The 19,357-nt window shown below is 37.3% G+C and overlaps 1 protein-coding gene across 1 annotated transcript; it reads left to right on the top strand.

Moving 5' to 3' along the window:
• The first annotated feature begins 9,480 nt into the window (after positions 1-9,480).
• Positions 9,481-18,227, top strand: CTCFL (CCCTC-binding factor like). The gene is made up of 7 exons (XM_010129219.2): positions 9,481-9,597; positions 11,323-11,443; positions 12,049-12,198; positions 13,893-14,053; positions 14,699-14,881; positions 15,648-15,768; positions 18,073-18,227. The coding sequence occupies exons 1-7, from the start codon at positions 9,496-9,498 to the stop codon at positions 18,225-18,227; spliced, it is 993 nt and encodes a 330-aa protein (XP_010127521.2). The 5' UTR covers positions 9,481-9,495.
• Positions 18,228-19,357: the final 1,130 nt, after the last annotated feature.

Below are 19,357 nucleotides of genomic sequence, written 5' to 3'. Positions count from 1 at the left end.
ACAAACAGCAGCAGGAACCTTTACTAACTAATGAAGGGGAGTTGTCTTTAAAACTTTCTGTGCTATCTCTTGGATTAAAGAGTATTCTGTAAAAACAGTGGAAGTCAGTGAGGTGCAGTTAACTGTATAACCATGCTAATGTCTTTGGAAATGGAAGAAGCAATATGCTTCTCAAGTAAACATCCTTCTTCCAAACAGACCCAGGCACGCAGATCTGCTGTTCGCCACAAGCAGCAAATGGTGCATTGCTGGATGGTAGAATTGTTTCTAAATATATCATGATGAAACTGTTAATAGATAAATTGCAATTATGGTTAATATTTTTTAGACCACTTCCCTGACTTGTGTCTGAGTAATCAATCATCCCTGGTACTTTCAGCTCCAATAAGCTTATGTTAAATACTTCCCCTTTTATATATCCCACATCTGTATGCTATTATGCCCTGGGTTTTTTTTGTTATGCTATATATTTATAACCGTTAACAGTACAGAGTGATATTTTAAAAGCATGGGCAATACTTAAAAGCATTAAGTCTTTTAACTCAATAGAAGTTGCTCCAGTTCTTCTACAAGAACTGCTCATATTTTAAGAGACGATTTGTCTTCTCAAAGTCCAGATGAGCACTAGATGTAGAGCAAAGCAAGGCTTTCCCTATGCCTTAGGCACAGCCCATATCTAGCTGATCATGAATGAAGAGCTCAGTCCAAGCAAGCACTGTGCCTTCAAGACACCTCTGCAGCTCTCCTCATCCTTGCCTTTGTGCTGAGAAAGAGAAGTGATAATTTATAGCCAGACTAGACACTAGTCAATCAATACTCTCCAGGACAACTTCCACCTGTCTTTGCTTTGCTATGCTCCCATCTTCCCTTTGCTTTGGGGAGTAAGTAAGGGAACAAGTAGGATTGTATATTCTGAAGTTCTTGGGTCTGAGGTCTGACTAGTTTTATATGACCATAGAGAAGGGGACCAGAGAATTGTGTTCTTTTGAGTAGACAAGAAATCCAAGTCAGATCTGAATTCTAAATTATGTCTGCTAGAATAAACTGCAGCTCCCATCTTGGAACCAGAGGTGTGAGGGGGAAAAATAAAAACAGAAATATTTTAATAATATTCTTCTTTCCAAGCGATCAGTATCTTTCTGAAGTTCAGACTGTAAAATTTTTCTTGAGAGTCTTCCAGGCCAGCCCTGAAGAACTAAGTTAATTCTGAATCTGCAACTTTCAGTTGCTTAAAACAGCATCCAAAAGAATATAATATTTTTTTTAACTTTAATTTTGCTCATTAGCTGACATGCTTTCATTTTCTTTTTTTTTTTAATTAAGATTTTTGGTGGTCTCTGAAAAAGTGCTTCATCTGTGTGAAAGTGGGACACTAAAAGAGCAAGCTGACAACAGCACCAGTAAGTACAGCAAAAAGATTTCAACCATTTAGTGACAACTTTATAAACTGAGCGATATTTAATGGACCCACATGAATCAGAAGATTTTATGAAAGTATACTGCTTTCTCTGAAACAGGTGATGGTGTGAAGGAGGTTATCCACTGCTGTCATTATTAAGGGGGGGGCAATATCTCACCGCAAAACAGGTGATGAAGGTAGCAGTTGTCCCTGGTGTAAGAGCAAAAGTAAAGGTGTGTATGTTTTCAGAGCGGTGTTAGGGCACACAGATACCACTACAACAGGTGCAGTGTGAATACGACATACACTTGGAAACAAAAGCGAGACATTGGAGGAAAGTGAAAATGGAAAACTTTCCAGGTGCCAGGTGGAAAATTATATTAAAGCTGTCAAAATAAGTCACAACAAAGACTGGGTTTTCTCGTAGACTAACAAGAGTCATGTTCTGGAGAAGAATGGAGTTTTCAGCTACAAGATGGAATACCATAAATTAAACAATTATGAGCATTGGAGGTTAAATTTGGGCTTCTTTGGCTGTTTTGCTTTGGTGTTTGTTTTTTTTTTTTTCTCTTTCAAGTGTACTGCAACAGTCTTGATTTACTCTGAGTTTTGTGGACAGGTCAAAAATGTGTAAATAAATCACACTGTTATTGCTTCACATAGTTATCTATTCTGGGCCTAATTCCAAACCCATTTAAATTGACGGCAATCCTTCTGTTGGCATCAGAGGATTGTACTTTAGGACCTATGATAGGAAGATGGGAGTGCAAAGCATACGCAGTTAGAGGCTGGTTATACAGCCTCTACAATCAACCAAAGTGATTTTCTAAATCACAGGAAGGGAATGAAACTGAAGACTTAGAACTACCTTCAAGGTCAAACATGCTTTATGTACATGGCAACGGAGCTTTTAAAAAAGTCAGCCCATTTAACAAGCATTAAGCATCATAAATATTATAAAAGATATTCAGATTTCAGACTGACAATCTGAACAGATAATCCAGTATTCTACTCATCAAAAAAGTCAGATGTGCTCTTTGTACTTAGGTGGAAAAACGCAGATCACAACAAAGTTTGCTGTGTTTCCTTAGAGCAGTCAAGAATAGAATTCACTCTCTGATTAAGGATTTTAGTAGTCTGTGTATTCGCTTTCATGCACTGGTATATTCTTCTCAGCAACTTACCTGCAATTTTGTGGCAGAATTTTGTTTCTTTATGTAATGCTACTTTAGCACAAGGAAATGTGCCTACATTAAATTTTTTATATTCCTTATAAAATACTTCTAACAAAAAATAGTTCATATTGAGTATGTTTACCCCCCCCAAAATACAATTCTGACTTTAAAAGGTCCTCTATTCTTTTTTTGTGACAGACTTTTCATGCAGGCTGTTACCTGTTAGAAAGAAATAGATCCTTTAGAGGAGTGGGTAGAAGCCTGATTCCAGTTAGAGATAGATGATGCAGTAGGCAGCAGTGGTAACTGGAGATTGTATACACAATAGACTGTAACAGCCATTATGGAGCTGTTAACCTTTACTGTGTTAAAACATAATTAGAAAGTGGTTGAATTTGTAGATTGCTGATCCAAGTGGTTCCTTTAAATTCAACAAAAATGAACTGAAGGGCTATTCTGCATTTGAGTTATAAATCCTCAAAAATATTAGTTTCTAATGGAAATAATGACAGACCTTTAACTGTAGCTGCATGGATGGTGCTGGTGTTAATAATGCAGAAGTACAAGGCAGGACAGCTCTTGGATGCTGGTAACCGTTCAAGTGCAGAAAAACTCATTAAAATGACCTAAAGGAGGGTATATTATTACAACTTTTTTCTTCAGTGCCTTTCAACTATCATAATTGCACAGTATATGCAGCAACTTGAAAAGATTCAGAAATGTGTAAGAAGTATAATCTCTGGTTACAGTTACCAGCAGCATAATTATATTAATATATTGTGTATTCTGCATCCTGCTCTTTGGGTTTGAGAGCCCACAGATTCTGTAGATGATGAATAACGTGGTATCTAACTAAAATATCAGCCCTAAATTGCTGGAATAGATATTCAACCTTAAATAATTGCTTGAGATCTGTTGATCCCAAGTAACACAATAGTTATGACTAATTTGCAGTTATTAAATGTAAAAATTCTATATTCTTTTTGCATTTTGGATTCTACAGATTCGTGAATAGCAGTAGTTGTTGTCAAAGGTATTTATGGGAGTTACAGGACCTTGCTGTCTTTGAAGATAAGGCCCAGTAAGGTCAATAACCTAAAATCAGGCTTGTCATTAGATTTGTTTTTCAATATGTGAAGGTTTTAATTTTTTATTCTTACCACTTGTTACAGTGGCCCCGCTGATGTACTTTTCATGGCTGCATCCTTTGCAGTACTCAGAATCACTGGCTTTTCCAGTGGTGCTATATAGCCCTGTTATCTCAGGCACCCACAATACAAAAATAGTAATAATGTCCCTGCCAAATTTAGTGGAGAAGGGGACCCAGCAGTGCTAAATGTACTCAGAAAGACACTGTATAATATTGGCTTTGTGCAAAACACCACTTCATCTGATGGAATAGAACAACTAAACAGGCTGGCAGCACTTGCTGCTATTTTGTGCTGAGGAAGCTTCACAAATGCCAGTTTTAATAGGTACCCCCAAGGCAAGGAAAGCCATGAATTGGTTAGGGGTTTTGTTTTGTTTAAAGTTCAGTACATGGTTTAGCAGGATGTGGACCATGCTGGGCTGCAGTCACTTTGCAATGCACTGTACTTTGCAATGCCTGAACTAGTATTTAGAGATAAAGCTCCAAATCTGTCCTTTGCACTAGTGTATAATAGAGTATTTAACAGTAAGAGGGCCTTATAAAATGTCTGATGGTTGGAAATTGCTAGTCTGGAAGGGTACACGAGATTAAATGTTAAGTCTCTCAAATTGTACAGGTTTACCTGAAAGACATTTTTATAATGCCTTCAGAGAACTCTTAAGTCTAAAACTTCTTTTTCTCATTGAATAACCAATCCTGGCCTAAAGTATAATGTAATGATGCTTATATATTGCTGTACTGCCTCTGCAAATGTACTTCAGCCAATTTTGTAAAATACTTCAGCTCCCAGGGTAAGAGGATGCTGCGGCACTAGCAGTCAGCCGGCTCTTCAGCAGCACTCCATGGCACCCGGGCTGAAGTGTTTCAGAAAAAAAAAAAAAAAACAGAGAAACATGGGAAGTACTTCAGATATTTTTGCAAGTGGAGAAACCAATTGAGGTCAGCCCTGTGGTCTCCAGCCAAGTGGGAGCAGAAGGTTAAGGGCCTACAATTAAGACTGAGAGAGATCTTCATCTAAGACTTGAGCGTGACAAAATGGCAGGCTGCTTTTCCAGGAGGCCTTCCTGCCTAGCGTCATGCATTTGCCACACTTTCGCTGTGAGGAGACGGGCTCTTTGCTGAGCATCGGGCATGGGCCTTGCACGGAGAGGCCTCTGATGGTTCGCCCATGTCAGGGCTTTGTGTTCCTCGGGGAATTAACATGTGAGGAACGAGCTTTCCCCCACGAGAGATGCTGCTCATGAGTGGGCTTCCCCCCCCTCCCTGCCGCTGAGGGGGCGGACTCCCCGCTGGGGGTGCGGGGCCGCCATGCCGAGGTGCGCAAACGAGAAGTGTACCCACGCCGCAAAGCCCTTTCTCTGCCCGCCCTTCCCTTCCCCGGGGGCTGGGCCCGCGGCCGCGGGCGGGGGAAGGAGGGCGGTGGCCCGCAGGTGGGAGGGTTCCCGCTGTGGGGCTGTAAGGCAGATTGGGGTGGGGGGAGCCGCTGGCCAAGGGGCAGGGAGCGGTCGAAGGGGTGAAGGCTGGGCGGGAGGCGTTGGGAGTGGGGCTGCGAGCAGGGGTGGTCGAGGGGCGCAGAGGGTGGCTGCTGCTGTGGTAGGCAGCGTGCGGCTGCGGGCCAGCGGGGTGGGCCAGGGGCCGGGGTGCGAGGCACGGCCAGGGCGTTGTGCTGAAAGCCTGTGATTTGCCCTCGTTTTTAACCTCGCCTTTTGAACAGGTTCACTCAGCAGCGTAGGTGGCCTTAGGGCTGCTGGAGCCTTTCACCAAAATCAGAGGTGCAGAAAAGAAAACGGGGACAGAAGAGTGTGACAGGGACAGGATAACCCTGTGAAGGAGAGGAGCAGTGCCAGTGACCACAGTGAGGGACTCGAGATGCGGACAGGGGCACATCCCTCCCCAGAGTGGTCCCTGTCTCCTGAAGAGGGTGAAAAACACTTGCTGACGCTACAGACAGTGTGTCTGAAGGCAGAGGAAGAGGAGTTGGAGGGAGCCTGCCAGATGACTGCCCACCCGCAGGAGCGGATGGCGGTGGCAGCAGTGGCCGAGGCAGTTGTGCTGCAGCAGTGGCAGGTTGTGCTGCACAGCGTGCCGGTGGGCATGGCTGTAAGTATGTGGGAAGGTATCTGTGGTTTTTATGACTTAAGGCTGACACAGATTAATATTTTGCAAGAAGGAGGGCAAGCAAAGAATTCAGCAAGCAAGCCAGCAGAGAAACCCCAGACTCACTGATGTACAAGTTCTGGTTGTGGTGAAGATGGCGATATGTTACTGTCACACTAATTTCGTTCTGACTTCAATATTATTTTTTTCTAGGCATTTAAATTTGTTGGACTTAAGTATCTAATCCTTTGTACAGCTTTGTATAATCTTATCCCATGTTTTAAAAAGCAGACTAAAACTTTAGCCTTTCTAGATGACTAACTTGTTGAAATTCAGATGAGTTTTTAAGTCAGTTCGCCAGTTTGGTGCTATTTGTAGCATTAGACAATTTCCCTTCTCCTGCCTTAGTACAAGACTGCAGTCCTTGTTAAAGCTGGATGTGTAATATGGTCTGTTTTGAAATGCATCTTATTAAAAAGATAACCAAACATTTATATTTATACTGTTAGCTATTGGTTTTAGAATAATTTTTTTTATTTTAAAATTCATGTGCCACCCTAGATTGTTTCTGAGTACAGTCATATTTAAGTTTATCTAATGCAAAAAGTATCACAACCTTGTTAATTGCTGTGTGACTAAGAAAAATATATAAATATTGCAATTTGGCTGCAAATGTCCTGTATTCGTTTGGTAAAAAACTGAGAGTGTATTTTCTTGTTGTTCTCTTTTAAAAGGTAAATGTACCGAAATTAAATTTAATTTTTTTTTTAAATGAGGATACAGGTTTATATGTTCCCAGTGCTGTAATCTTAAAATTATACTCTGAAATTTTATATAAAATTTTGAAGAGCTAGGGCTCGATTTCAGTAATTGTTCCACTCCCAGTTAGGCTATTATATGTTAAATGCAATTTTTTTGTTCCAGTTTTGTCCATCACATTTAAGCCTGGAAATAAAAATAAATTAGTAACTTGCATCTTATTAATAGCTCAGTTGTTACGCTACTAGTGATTGCCTTTGATTGGGGAAGTAGTAAGATGTTTTCTTTTTAAAATAGATTGACAGAGATAATCATACCATTGAGTTTGAAAGTAAGGTCCAGCAACTGACCCCATCTGAAGAGGAGGGAGAAAAGGAACTTTTTTTCACTCTTGAGGAAGTAAAGAGCCAGAGCTGCAAAGCCAGTGATGATTTGTCAGACTCATGCGATGAAGATAAAGAGCAGGAATATGCAAGTCCATCACAACAAACAGTTGTAAGAAACCCTAAGAATCCAAAAATTCAGCTTTGTGCTCCACATGGGAAAAAAGGTAAAAAGTTAATAATCTTTGTAGTTAATTTTTTAGATAACATATGTTAAGTTAGATTTTGTAGGGAGGTTGAAATTTTATATTAAATATTCACAATGTTAATTGTTAAGTTCAGATTCGGTGGAAGTTTGGAAGAAGGAGTAATATCATTCAACCTTAAGTGATAAAAGGTACTTGTTCAGGCTGATGTCATCTGCATTGTGTTCAGGAGAGACATGTTGGATGGCATTTAGAAATTAATGGGTTTTTGAACAGTATCTGGTATTTGAAACCTCTAGGGAGATTTCAAAGTTAGTACTGTATAAACGGCTTTGAATAAACCTAGTAGTTTACTTTGTTTTCCTTAGTTCCCACATTCAGCTTCAAAATGTGCTTCTTTGGGGATTTATGGATGAGCTTAGAGTGGTTCTGAGTTGCTGGCTGAGTGTGGGGGGCAAGTGTCAATGCCTGCCAGCAAGGAGTATCTCCCAGAACTTAAGTAAAAGTAACAGAAAATGGCTGGAGATTTTAGGAACGTAAAAGTATGTTGCAGAAGTTAAGGACTGTCTTAGAAAGGAATAGGTAAGTGACTGTTTCCCTAGAAACTGTGTATGTGCACTGTAAAAGTTGGATGACATCAATAATGTTGAAGAGTCTGTAAGCATATGTGTGGTAGTATGTGGATATTAAGGTATCTTGGCTGAGGTTCATTAAAGTATGGGTATTATACAAATTGTTAATGTCCCTTGTTTCAGTTACTGCATTTATAGGAAGCACATTTGAGCAGCTTTAACAAAGCTAATAATGTTCTTTTGTGTGGGCATGACTCCACAATGAATAAATAACAATAAAGTGATTTTGTTTGCCACTATTGAAGTGAAGTGTTAGCTGCACATCTCTGTGTGATATGAAGCATTGCATAAAATACATTTTGGTCTCAGCATGAAAATCATTACAAAGAGTGCACTTGGGAGCCGAGACAACTGTTCTGGAAAGTCTCTTCAAATATGACGTATTTGCCATTTCGCAGTTTCAGATCTTCTTCAAAACTAAAAGTGTTGTACATTTATTCTTAACTTGTTAAGCTCAAAAGAAATTCATTACTGCTGTGCCATGAACTTGGAAATGTTATGTAATCCAGAAAGCATAACTTTATTCTGATTTCTTCAAGGAATTGACCTTTTTTTTCCTTAAATTCAGCTGATAAATTTAGAGGCTTTTACATCATAATGTTTTTTACATACACTTTACGGATTCAGGACTACCAGAAAGCTGAGAATAGCTTAACCTCCCGTTTCCAAATCTTCGAACAAGCTTGCTTACTGCTAATTATACAGTTGTCATCAAGTGTGTTGCACAAATTTTAAGTGCCTTGATGAACTGTGTTTTAATGATGCTATCAAGAGAGCGAGTTTCATCCTGTCTTGGACGTGAGAGCTAGGCTAGGAGCTAAATTTCCTGGGATTAGTTTCTAACCTATGTCACTAACACGACACAAGTATTTTGGGCAAATCACTTAAGCCTTAAATAGATACAATAATTTCTGACAGATTGATTTTTTTTTTTTAATGTATTTTAAAGTCCTTTTATATAGAAGTGTGAAGTAGTTTTGCCCAAAGTAGGGGAACTATATTGAAATTGGTACTATTTTTTAAAAAAGTAAAGTCATTATTTTGTAGCTTGTGCAATCTAAATGTGTCTTTGTTCTCACAGGAGAGAAACCAGTTCTCAGCTGTGGTTTGTGCACGTTCACCTCACTCAGAGTATCAAGTCTTAACCGTCATATGAAAACCCATTCTGATGAGAAATGTCATGTGTGTCACCTCTGCCTTAAGGCTTTTCGTACAGCTGCTCTCCTGCACAACCATGTGAATGTACATACAGGTATCTAATGTGTGAAAATACTTCATTTTACATATTGTGAGCAAAATTTCGTTAACAGGCAAATGATTTTATCTTAGAGCTGTATTCTGTGGTCATTTTGTGCTCAGAAGTTTCTCTGATTTTGTTTGGAGTTCCACAGTGGAAAGACATGATCTGTAGTTAGTAACTTTCTGTGTATGTATTCATTTATTTTGTTAAATACCATTCTAAAATTTTTTGGCAACTGAATATTGACTTCAACTGTGTCTGATTCCTCTGTGCATAGTAGATATTTTTGTGATGGTTTTCATTTTGCTATGAAACCATATGAAGCAAATTGATAAATCGTGTTTATAATAACCCTGTGGTGTACATCTATTGTATATAAAAATTCAGAATCTCATGAAAAAATTATGCATGTTGATTTAAGGCAGACAAATCATATTATTGTGTTGTTAAATGAAATTCTAAGAAACAGTATGTTCTTACAGGGACCAGACCCTATAAATGCAGTGACTGTGATATGGCATTTGTGACTAGTGGTGAGCTTTCACGACACAGACGTTACAAGCATACTTTAGAAAAACCTTTCAAGTGTTCAGTGTGTAAATATTCTAGTGTAGAAGTAAGTATAGCCTTACTGAATCTTTTGGGAGGGTTTGTAGACTTTCACGTACTAAGATTTTGATGTAGTGTCAAGTTACAACATTTTTGCAATATGTGTTCTGAATTGGAAGAAATGACCAAACTTCTGGTGGCTGTAATACTTCAATACTGTAAAAGAGGGCTGCACAGACTGTAAAGGTAGGGATATCTGCTGGATCCTAGGAATCAGTGGCCTGTGTAGAACAGCATCGAAACAAAGACCATCAGGCTCCGCTAATGGTCTTGGATCGCACTGATGGATTAAGTGTCTGCTGTATTACTGCAAGATAGCTGATTACTAAAACTTTGTGGTGACATGCATTTCATTTGTACGCACGTCTTTTCATCCCCATCACCCCTGGAAAAAGGAAGAAGTAATCTGAATTCCTTGAATCCTTACTTTGTCCATGTTGTAATATTTATAAATTAGTTGCTTCAAATTAATTCTTGTACAATTACTTGGCTTTTTTTAACCTAGTTACATTTTAAGGGTGTTTTCCTTTTTATTGTACTAAAATTGCTGCTAGACAACGTCTTTATGTGAGTTTGGTCCTACTTTATCCTTCATTCCATATACTGTAAGAGAAGACTAGCTAATGTCTAAAATGAAGCACAGGTATTGTATTTATATGCTTGATGATGATTGAAATTTTCTTAATCTAGAAATCAAAAAGTTAGAGATTGCCTAACTGAAAAAGTAGGCTTTCAGTCATGCACCTGTGATTCCTGTGATTGAATCGCAGTCACCTATAATTGAATCACTGTCACAGTTTAGTGGATATTCAATATCTAAATTTTTTATGTGCTGTGTCCAGATATAAAGCTGTAAGCAAGCCTGAGCTTTATTCCTCGCACCTTGTCTTATTAATTAGATTTTGGATAGCTTGTATCTTTAAAACCTTGTCAGTTTATATTAAAGTATCCTATTCTGTCCCTTGTTTCGATAAGGAGATATTCAGCACTCATTGCTGTTGCAGAACTCTTCTCAATATTGCTGCAAACTTTGCGTGAATGAGTAGAGCTGAAGGAGTGCTCTAGTAACACCATGCATGTGGTTTAACTTGTGTATAGCAAAGATTGGCAATCATATTTAATTTTATTTAAGTGAATAGTGGTGTAGATTTGAGTGGATCTAGCAGTGAATTCATTAAGTATGTTTATAAATGGAGGAATTGAACAATAGGTAACTCCTAATTTTAGCTTGCAAACCTAAAATACTTATGTAGAACATATTACAAGAATAGTATGAAAAAGTAGAATGAATTAAACTTTTGCAATGAAAGTGCTTCATTGGGACTTGAAGGTGAATAAAGACTTTGGTTAATGAGTTTGATCTTTCATTTATTTGCCTGAGTACTTTCCAATAATTTTATGTTTGGCATATCCAAGTAGCCTGAAGGCAGTAGGTATCCCCTTCAGCTGATTTTAAAATTCTAGCTTTTGTGTTCATATTGTAAAATTTCTCCTTTTGTTTATATAGACACTAAACATAGTAGTAAGATCACCTGGGGAAAGAGTACAGAAATGTTACCTAAAACCACAGCAGGCTGATTTTACAGGAAAAAACGAGTTGGGGGGGAAGAGGGGAGAGTGCTAATTCTGGGATTAGTGCAGTATTGCAATAGATATATTCTGTAAAATGACTTGTATTTATTTGTGTCTCTAATGTAAAGTTATTGTGGAAAAACTCTTGTTTTTATACTAGGCAAGCAAAATGAAACTACATATTCGCTCACATACAGGAGAGCGTCCTTATGCCTGTGACCTTTGCAGTTACGCTAGCAAGGATGCGTACAAACTGAAAAGGCACATGGTAACTCATTCAGGTAGGACTCTGATGTAATGATCAAGTCTATGTCCTTAACCCTATGAATGTTAAGGGCCTAGAGTGATCTAATTTCAGATCTAATTACTACTTTTAAAATTTAGTATTTTGAGTAAAAATATGCCTGGAAAACATGTTCTATTTAAGCTTTGTGGATTTGGCTGTTGGAAGTCTAGCTGTACAGTGCTAGTAGTTACAGTCTTGCTATTCTTCCTAAACGTTTTTTATGTTAGAAAAGTATTTCATTTATGTGGTCGTGTTTTCCGTGGATCAAGTTGTTACTTTTATTTCTCAGTTAGTTAATTTTACATGGAGATGTATCTGACAGGAGAATTTAAAATGTCTGTTCAAAACAAGGACGTTACTGTGACCCCAAATTGCTAGTAACTAATTTTGTCAGCAAATAATTAAATTATTTTAACATTGCAAGCAGTGCGTTCCAATCATGACTCTGTAACGTGCATGCTTTCTGAGAAGACCTTTTGTGCATTGTCAGCTACCAGTGACATTTTTGTTGGTCTGGATGTTCAGATCTGTAGGGAATTTTGCATTTGTACCAAATAAGTAGGCTTTCTAAGCATTTGTTATTTTAATATTTTTTAATAGGTGAAAAACCCTATGAATGTTCTGTTTGCCAGGCCAAATTCACTCAGAGTGGTACCATGAAAACCCATATGTTACAGAAGCATGGAGAAAACGTGCCAAAATACCAGTGTCCACATTGTAGTACCTTTATCGCACGAAAAAGTGACTTGGGTGAGTTTAAGGGAAAACAATGAAAATGAAATGTAGAGATAATTAGAGGTGAAATCTCTTTTTCACTGCTTACAATGATACCAAATGTTATATATGAGTCTATATCCTTAAAGAATATTTCTATGGGAAATTTATTCATTGTTTTAAATGTAAGTTCCTCCTGCAAGGAGATGTGGTGACATCTTGTGGTTGATGTTTTAATTTGTTTAAAATGCAAAGTAGCAAGTATTTAGCCGCACCCCCCCCCCCCCGACCTGTGGCATTGTGACCTCTGTTCAGTAAGAAGGTACCTCACAAAAATATATGTCCAGGTTGTTTTTTTCTCAAAGTCACAGGAAATAGTCAGATCTGTATAAAGCCATTTCAGTTCTTGCGCTCTGTTTCCTTAGCTCTAGTGAAAATGTGTTTATGCATCTAGTATATGAGAAACTAAAATAGATTTAATGGTTTAGGATACATATTTTTTGCATATACCAAATCAGCTTTTACCTCTTAATCTAAAATTGTACTGTGTGTTTAGTTGCTGAGCATATTTGCCTTGTAATTTAAAGAAATACATATAATTGCATTAATTAGTAAAGTGCAAGTTAACTTTGTCTTCCTTGGTCCAGCAGACAATGGTTTTACTATGCTTTGAGTGTTCAAAACTCTTAGAACTCTAAATGCTGTTACATCAATTTCAAAGATTATTTTGGACTATCTAACACTCCTGAAACGTTTAAGGTGGTACAAGAAACTCAAATATTTGGCTCTTAGCTAGTTGGGGCCTTTTCCCAGAATGCCAATAACAAACCACTGCAGAAGTTCATTTTCATTCTATATGCAAATAATGGAATTTTTTCCTTTACCATCAGTATTGAACAGTACTGATAATACAGGTTAATATTGAAAATATAAATTAAAATTATAATTGTAACTGAAAATACAGATGAAAATTTTTCCTTGTACAAACCACCATTCTTGAAATACAAACTATCATGGTTTTGTAGGAGTTTTATATACTAAATTTTTAAGCTATTTTTGTTTGGAACGGTACTTTCTTCAAGTACCAGTAAAGTTGTCCCTATCCTGAATTTCATAGCTTATTTACTGTATTTGAGGCAATACAGATGACCAATACCAACAAAAACTATATAAAATTTTAAGTTCCCAGAAATATATGAAAAAGCTATATTAAAAAATATTTAGACATACAAAGATGCCTTTAGTATATATTTGTATTTTCAAATAAAGATCTCATTGAAGTCTAAGTATTTGAAGGTACAAGTTATTTACATAGATACAATTTCATTGTCCATGTATTTTTGCACTTTTAATACTGTGAATACTACTTTGGGTAGCATTTTCAAATGAATTTTTTTTTTTGTGTATAGTCAAAAGCAGGCAGTTACCAGAACTTTTGAAATTGTTCGATAAATGGTTTCCATAGAAATCAGTAAGGTTTTAGGCTTATAACTACTTAATTTCTCTGGCAAGTTACAACATCTTGCTGTAACTTCAGTTATCTTAAACTAACTTGAAAAATAGCCTATTTGGTGATTTTAGCCCTACTGCAGAGAACACAAAAGGTTCTTTTTTGTGTTTTCCTCTACAATGTATGCATTACTCAGAGCTAGGCACAGTCTAACTCTTGTTCAAAATCATGGCAATCAACAATTTACCATTAACATTAATTGTTTTTAATAACTGTTCAGGTGTCCACTTGCGAAATCTACATTCCTACATGGCAGTGGCAATTAAATGCAGTTACTGTGAAGCTGTTTTTCATGAGCGCTATGCTCTTATTCAGCACCAAAAGACTCACCGAAATGAAAAAAGATTCAAATGTGATCAGTGCAGCTACGCGTGTAAGCAGGTATTTAAATTCACTGAAAAATTATTACTTATTCAATTGATAGTTTGTCAAGGTAGAGCTGGCTTTCGGATTATATTTACCTTAAGAAGATAAAAACTTTTGTGACTGCAGTCTAACTGGAATAGTGTAGTTACATTTATTTGCAAGGTAAATGGTTCAAGAAATGAACAATAAAATTGAAATGCTGGAAAGTCTGAGGTTATCTTGATAAATCTTTTGTAGATGAACTGCTCAGAGGGATAAAGAGCAATCACTTTCAGTGACATGGTGATGAGAACGAAACACAATATTTATGTCTTAAATGTGATTTTTCAGCAGTGTCACAGAATAAATTCAGTCTGAACTGAAAATTTTATTTCAAAGAATACGTTTAGGATAGCATTTCTTTGGCCTTGATATGTTGGAGTGTGCCATTACTCCATTCTGATTATTTTCTCTGCTAGCCTTAAGGTTAGGAGGAAAACCTCTGACCTTCTCTGAGTCAGTGGGCAGTATACCAATGTGTTCTTCAGCATCTGCTTATGGTGGAGGATAACTAAGGAGTGTGCAACATCCTTGCACTTTTCTGTGATACTCTGTGGTTTGTTTTTTTTGAATGTGTGTCATAGCTGGATAGTTATGTAACAGATATTTTCTTTGTTTTAGGAACAACACTTAATTGTACATAAACGAACCCATACCGGTGAGAAGCCTTTCACTTGCTTGTGCTGCAGAAAAAGCTTTGGACAGAAGCAGCTTCTCACTCATCATGTCAAGAAGCACCATGATTCTGATATTAAGCCTACAGTTTATAAATGCCCTGAATGTGGTAAGGGCTATTCGCTCTGGGTAAGATGCTTCTCTTTAAGGAATCTCCATGGGGTTATCTTTAGCTAAGTATTGCAGATCACATTGTCGTGAAGGACTGAGAGTAAAAAGTAGTGTACTGGCTGGAATGTTAACTCCTTAATGCTAAGCCAGCACAACTTGTTTGTTTCATTCCCAAACCTTACATTGGGGGATTAATAAAGAAATTTATAGGATTCCTCTTAAGGTAGAAAATACCTGCCACATCATATTTTCAGAGTTGGTACTGGTTTGTACAATCCAGTATTGAAGTTGCTAATGTTTAATACAATAGTTTTCTTAAAGCAAATAAGAAAGCAGTGTGAAGGTACGAATTTCAAGACAAATTAAAGAACTTGGAAAGACAGTTGAAGAGTGCTAGCACCAGTTCAGAAAGGGAAGTAAATAATTACTCACTTCTTCAAAAATCATATGCAGTGAGAACTATCTCTGGTTTTGGGTTAACTGTGAACACTTGTAATCTTTTTTCCACATACAGATTTTATATGTAAAACTTTATTGCTTATCCAGGAACCAGAAAATGATAAACTTGATTTTATAGCCGCCAAATGGCAATGTTCCTTTAAAGCAGAGTTTTAATGTGTTCTGGAAAATCTTCAGGAGTTTTTTGGAGGTTGTTAACTAAGTCAGCCTTTCACTTAGCGTTGGAAGATTTGCCTGTCAGAACCATATTTGTTTTTAGTCTGTGTTAAATTGCTTACATACATTAATATTTGATTCATATATTTATGCTTCATTATACTAACAGAAGAATATGCATAAGCATGCTGAAAATTGTGGATTGGTGAGGGCAAAAACTGCTACACCCAGAAAAAGAAGCAAGGGCAAAAATGAAACCCGTGAGAACCCAAAGCGTGTTAAGCAAGAAGGTAATCAGCAAATAAGTTAGAATTTAATCATGTAAATTAGAATCAAGAATAAAAGGCTAAGGCAGTGAATCTCCCCTGCTGTTTAATTACTGTTTCACAGTGAAGCTAATTTTAGTGCTAATAATGGAAGAATACTTCAGAATAGTCTTTATCGTGTGTCAGTAGTTCTTGCCATCTGAGTTGGGTCATTGCTCAGGTACCCATTAGGAGACTTCTGTTCCCCTGCTCCCGCAAACATCTTCCTAAACTCCCTGCTTAGTAATGCTTACAAGTGCATTTTTCTTTTCCCTTTTACAAATTCCCTTTGCCTTTGTAAAGGAGGATGAGACACATCATTACTGAGTTGAGTCATAGTGGGTTTTCTTAAGAGCTCGTGGTTTATAATGTACTGCTTTAAAACAGACGAAATTGAAAACTTTTTTGATTTCAGAACTCAGATTGCATGTTAATCGCAAAAGGTCTAGCACATCTTAATGAAGAAATTGTTCATCTTCTTTGTCCCAGACTGTATAGTGATCAAGTAATAATAAAAATGTTACTGATTTAAATGGCTAGAGTTATTCCTCTGTGGTACTGCAGAGGTGATCAGGCCAGTTTATAGAGCTCTTCGTTCAGCATGTCTGTGCAATCTGAAACTTACTTGTAGTTACTTAAGTGTTACTCATTGTGGATAGCTCTTGAGCACTGAGCATTTATTCTGTAAACTTCAATATAAACCAAAAGATGGTTCATAGTGTCTCTCTTTCCTTCTCTTCCTTGTACTTATTTTCTTCTCATCACATTAAGATTCCCAGAAAGTGAATAAGTTCAGGTTTTGGCAGACCCAAAGGGCAGGCTAATTGGTCAGTTGGTCTTGTTAGCAAGAACTCCGCAGCAATAAGTGAAATGCCTTTTCTATTTGGGTCATGCTAGTACATTCCTGACACAGTCATTTCTGTTTTATCTTATTTGTAACTCTAAAAACATATGAAGTAATTTTTTCTCTCAAATAAACCTTAGCCTGTCACCACATATGTAGTAATATTCTGGCAGTTTCACCTTACAGTCTAAATTTGACCCAGAGGAGGTGTCTGTTCATACTTTCACTTACGTGCATTTCTGTTGAATTAGACAAAGCACAATATACAGTGGTCGGTGAGTCAGGCCATGGGCAGGAACCCTGGATCCTCATTCATCCTGCCTTCTCTGTTTAACCTAAGGCTGAATCTCGGCACTGTTGCAGAGTGAGAGCTGGTCCTATGTTTTAGAGGTCACCTTCAGGGCCACCAGAACAAAAAAAAAATAGCTTTGCCTGACCAGAATATCCTGTTGGTTTTTGCCCTTCTGCTTACCGTATGCTGTTTGAAAGCCATAATAGTCCCCTTGATAGGATTCTTCAGGTGATTTTTATGGAGAAAGAGACAAGAATGGAGATACATGTAGGGCCTAAGTGTCCTAAAACCTTACATTTTGATGTATCAGACTGTATCCACGCTGTTTTGTGGCCAATGACACTGAGATAAAATTTGACATAGTGAGAGGAAGAAATGTTGGAGCTTTTCTGAATCTAATGAATATATATCAGCAGCTGAGTTTACATTAGCATTGACACTTCTGTTTTCACTGGTAAGGCTGTAATGGTATGGTTAGAGAGAAGTGTTACAGCTGCAGTGTTTATGTTTTTGCAATAATTAGATTTTGCTGTTTATTAATGTTTTGCTAGATGCAAACAATTTCTTTTCAGTATCTTGCAGATACCTTCATCTGGAAGCTTGGTTTTTCCAGAGCTAAGATAATGTGTCTTTAGATGTTGTTCATGCGAATATGCAGTCCATTAATTGATCCGCACAAATAATAGCAATTTCTATGCTGTTCCAGAGAGTTTTTTCACAAAGCTGACATTTGCGAGTATCTATCACTGTCCACTTCTTGCACAACTTGCAGGGGCCTGTATGTGGCTTTACTAGAGATTACTTGTGTGACTGGTGCTGTCAAGGACTTACTGTTACTAATAATTAAAAAAGAAAATACATGTATATGAGAACTACATTTTCAGTAAAATAATGCTTAGTTTTTCTCTGATACGAATACCGTGGCTACTACTCACTAACGTGGCTTGTAATGTAATATTCAACATAAAATACATTCATTCTGCAAATAAACTGGAAGATAAAAGATATGCTGTTGTTATATATTGGCCACATTTTCTCCACTAAATTAATTTGCCTGTTTGTTAAATTAATTGAAATAATTACTTGTCTTTTTGGTTAATCACCACAATATTTAATTTTTTTTTGTTTGGTTTTTTTTTTCCTTTTGGCAAGATTGACCTGGAATCGTTCCAAGATGTCTCCACTGTGAAATACGAACATAATGCCAGTGAGATTGTTCCTGTTTTAGATGGAATAGAAACAGCAAATCTGAGAGAACAGAAAACAGAAATGACTTGTGAAATGATTCTCAACGTGATGGACAAATAACACATGAACAGACTCTGGTCTTCCTTGTTTTCACTGGTTGTAACTGGTTCAAGGTGTATAACTACGTCCAGTTAGAAAGCTAGAAAAGATGCTGTTGAAGCCCTTCTGTGCTTATTTTTCTTCCTGCAGTTTCTACTACGTAACCTAAGTAACATTGCTAAAGTGTGAAAGTTGATAGGGAGCCTTCACCTATTTTATTACGTGTGTAATAAGAGAGTGAAGAAAAAAAATAGCTAATTTCTGAGCAATTTCTGAAAAAAATAAATAGGTTTGTTTCACCTTGCATTTCATTTTTCTTCCAGATTTACTCACAGAATTGCATACTGACCTGAAGCAAATGTATTCCTCAGTAGCTCTATAGAATTGAGAGCTGCATGAACTTCAGGCTATTTCTAATTTCCTGAGGTGAGCACATGAAAGGCAATGTTTTTTTTAATGCAAGGAGAATTTACTAAATCACCATTCTGCAAACACATTAGTTTCTAATAGAATTCACGATGCTAAAATACAATTTTGTGTGGAAAAAAAGGCAGGATTTTCTGCCCATTCACACTTCTAGTAATTATTTAATGTTATTAGTTCCATTCTCTTTTTTCCATAGGTATAATGTCATTATCTTTAGAAGAGTTCTTTTAGTTTTACATCAACATGGAAAATAGCAGCAGGAACAGATTCCTTACTTTTTGGCTTGTTGTTAGAATATTAAGTTCCTGTAAGCTTTGGGATGTGGTTTTGCAGCTGGACCATGCTGCCTGTCTTGTCTTTTTCTGCACGTCCCTAGCATGATTTTTTTCCTTCCTTCTTGTTTCAGCTCTAGCAACCATACAGCTGTAGGGTGAGTTGGATCGGCATGTAGATCTAATTAGAAACTAATCTTTTCTCTTTTCTTAGTTTTGGTTAGATCAATTAGCTGGACAGACAGAGAGCTGCATAATCATTAGAGTTGACAAAAATGAAGCAGCAACAGTGCATGCTGGTGTCAGAAGAGTGTACAGGAGCACCCCTTTCAGGAGTGTCACCTTAAGCTGTCTATTTTGTGAGTGCAGGTGGTAGCTGTTTCCATCCCCCCTTCCTTCCCCTTTAAATAGCCTTCGTGCTAGTGTTACCCTGTATGATTGTGATCATACATT

Source organism: Chlamydotis macqueenii, chromosome 16, assembly GCF_036417535.1.
Source record: "Chlamydotis macqueenii isolate bChlMac1 chromosome 16, bChlMac1.mat, whole genome shotgun sequence".
NCBI classification, from domain to species: domain Eukaryota; kingdom Metazoa; phylum Chordata; class Aves; order Otidiformes; family Otididae; genus Chlamydotis; species Chlamydotis macqueenii.
Note: the sequence above shows the minus strand (reverse complement) of the source record. Positions and strands in the feature narration are given on the sequence as shown.

Coding starts and splice junctions, on each gene's coding strand:
- CTCFL (XM_010129219.2), top strand. CDS start 9,496: ATGGCATTTGTGACTAGTGGTGAGCTTTCACGACACAGACGTTACAAG. Junction 14,054..14,698: donor GCAGCTACGCGTGTAAGCAG/GTATTTAAATTC, acceptor TCTTTGTTTTAG/GAACAACACTTAATTGTACA. Junction 14,882..15,647: donor GTAAGGGCTATTCGCTCTGG/GTAAGATGCTTC, acceptor TTATACTAACAG/AAGAATATGCATAAGCATGC.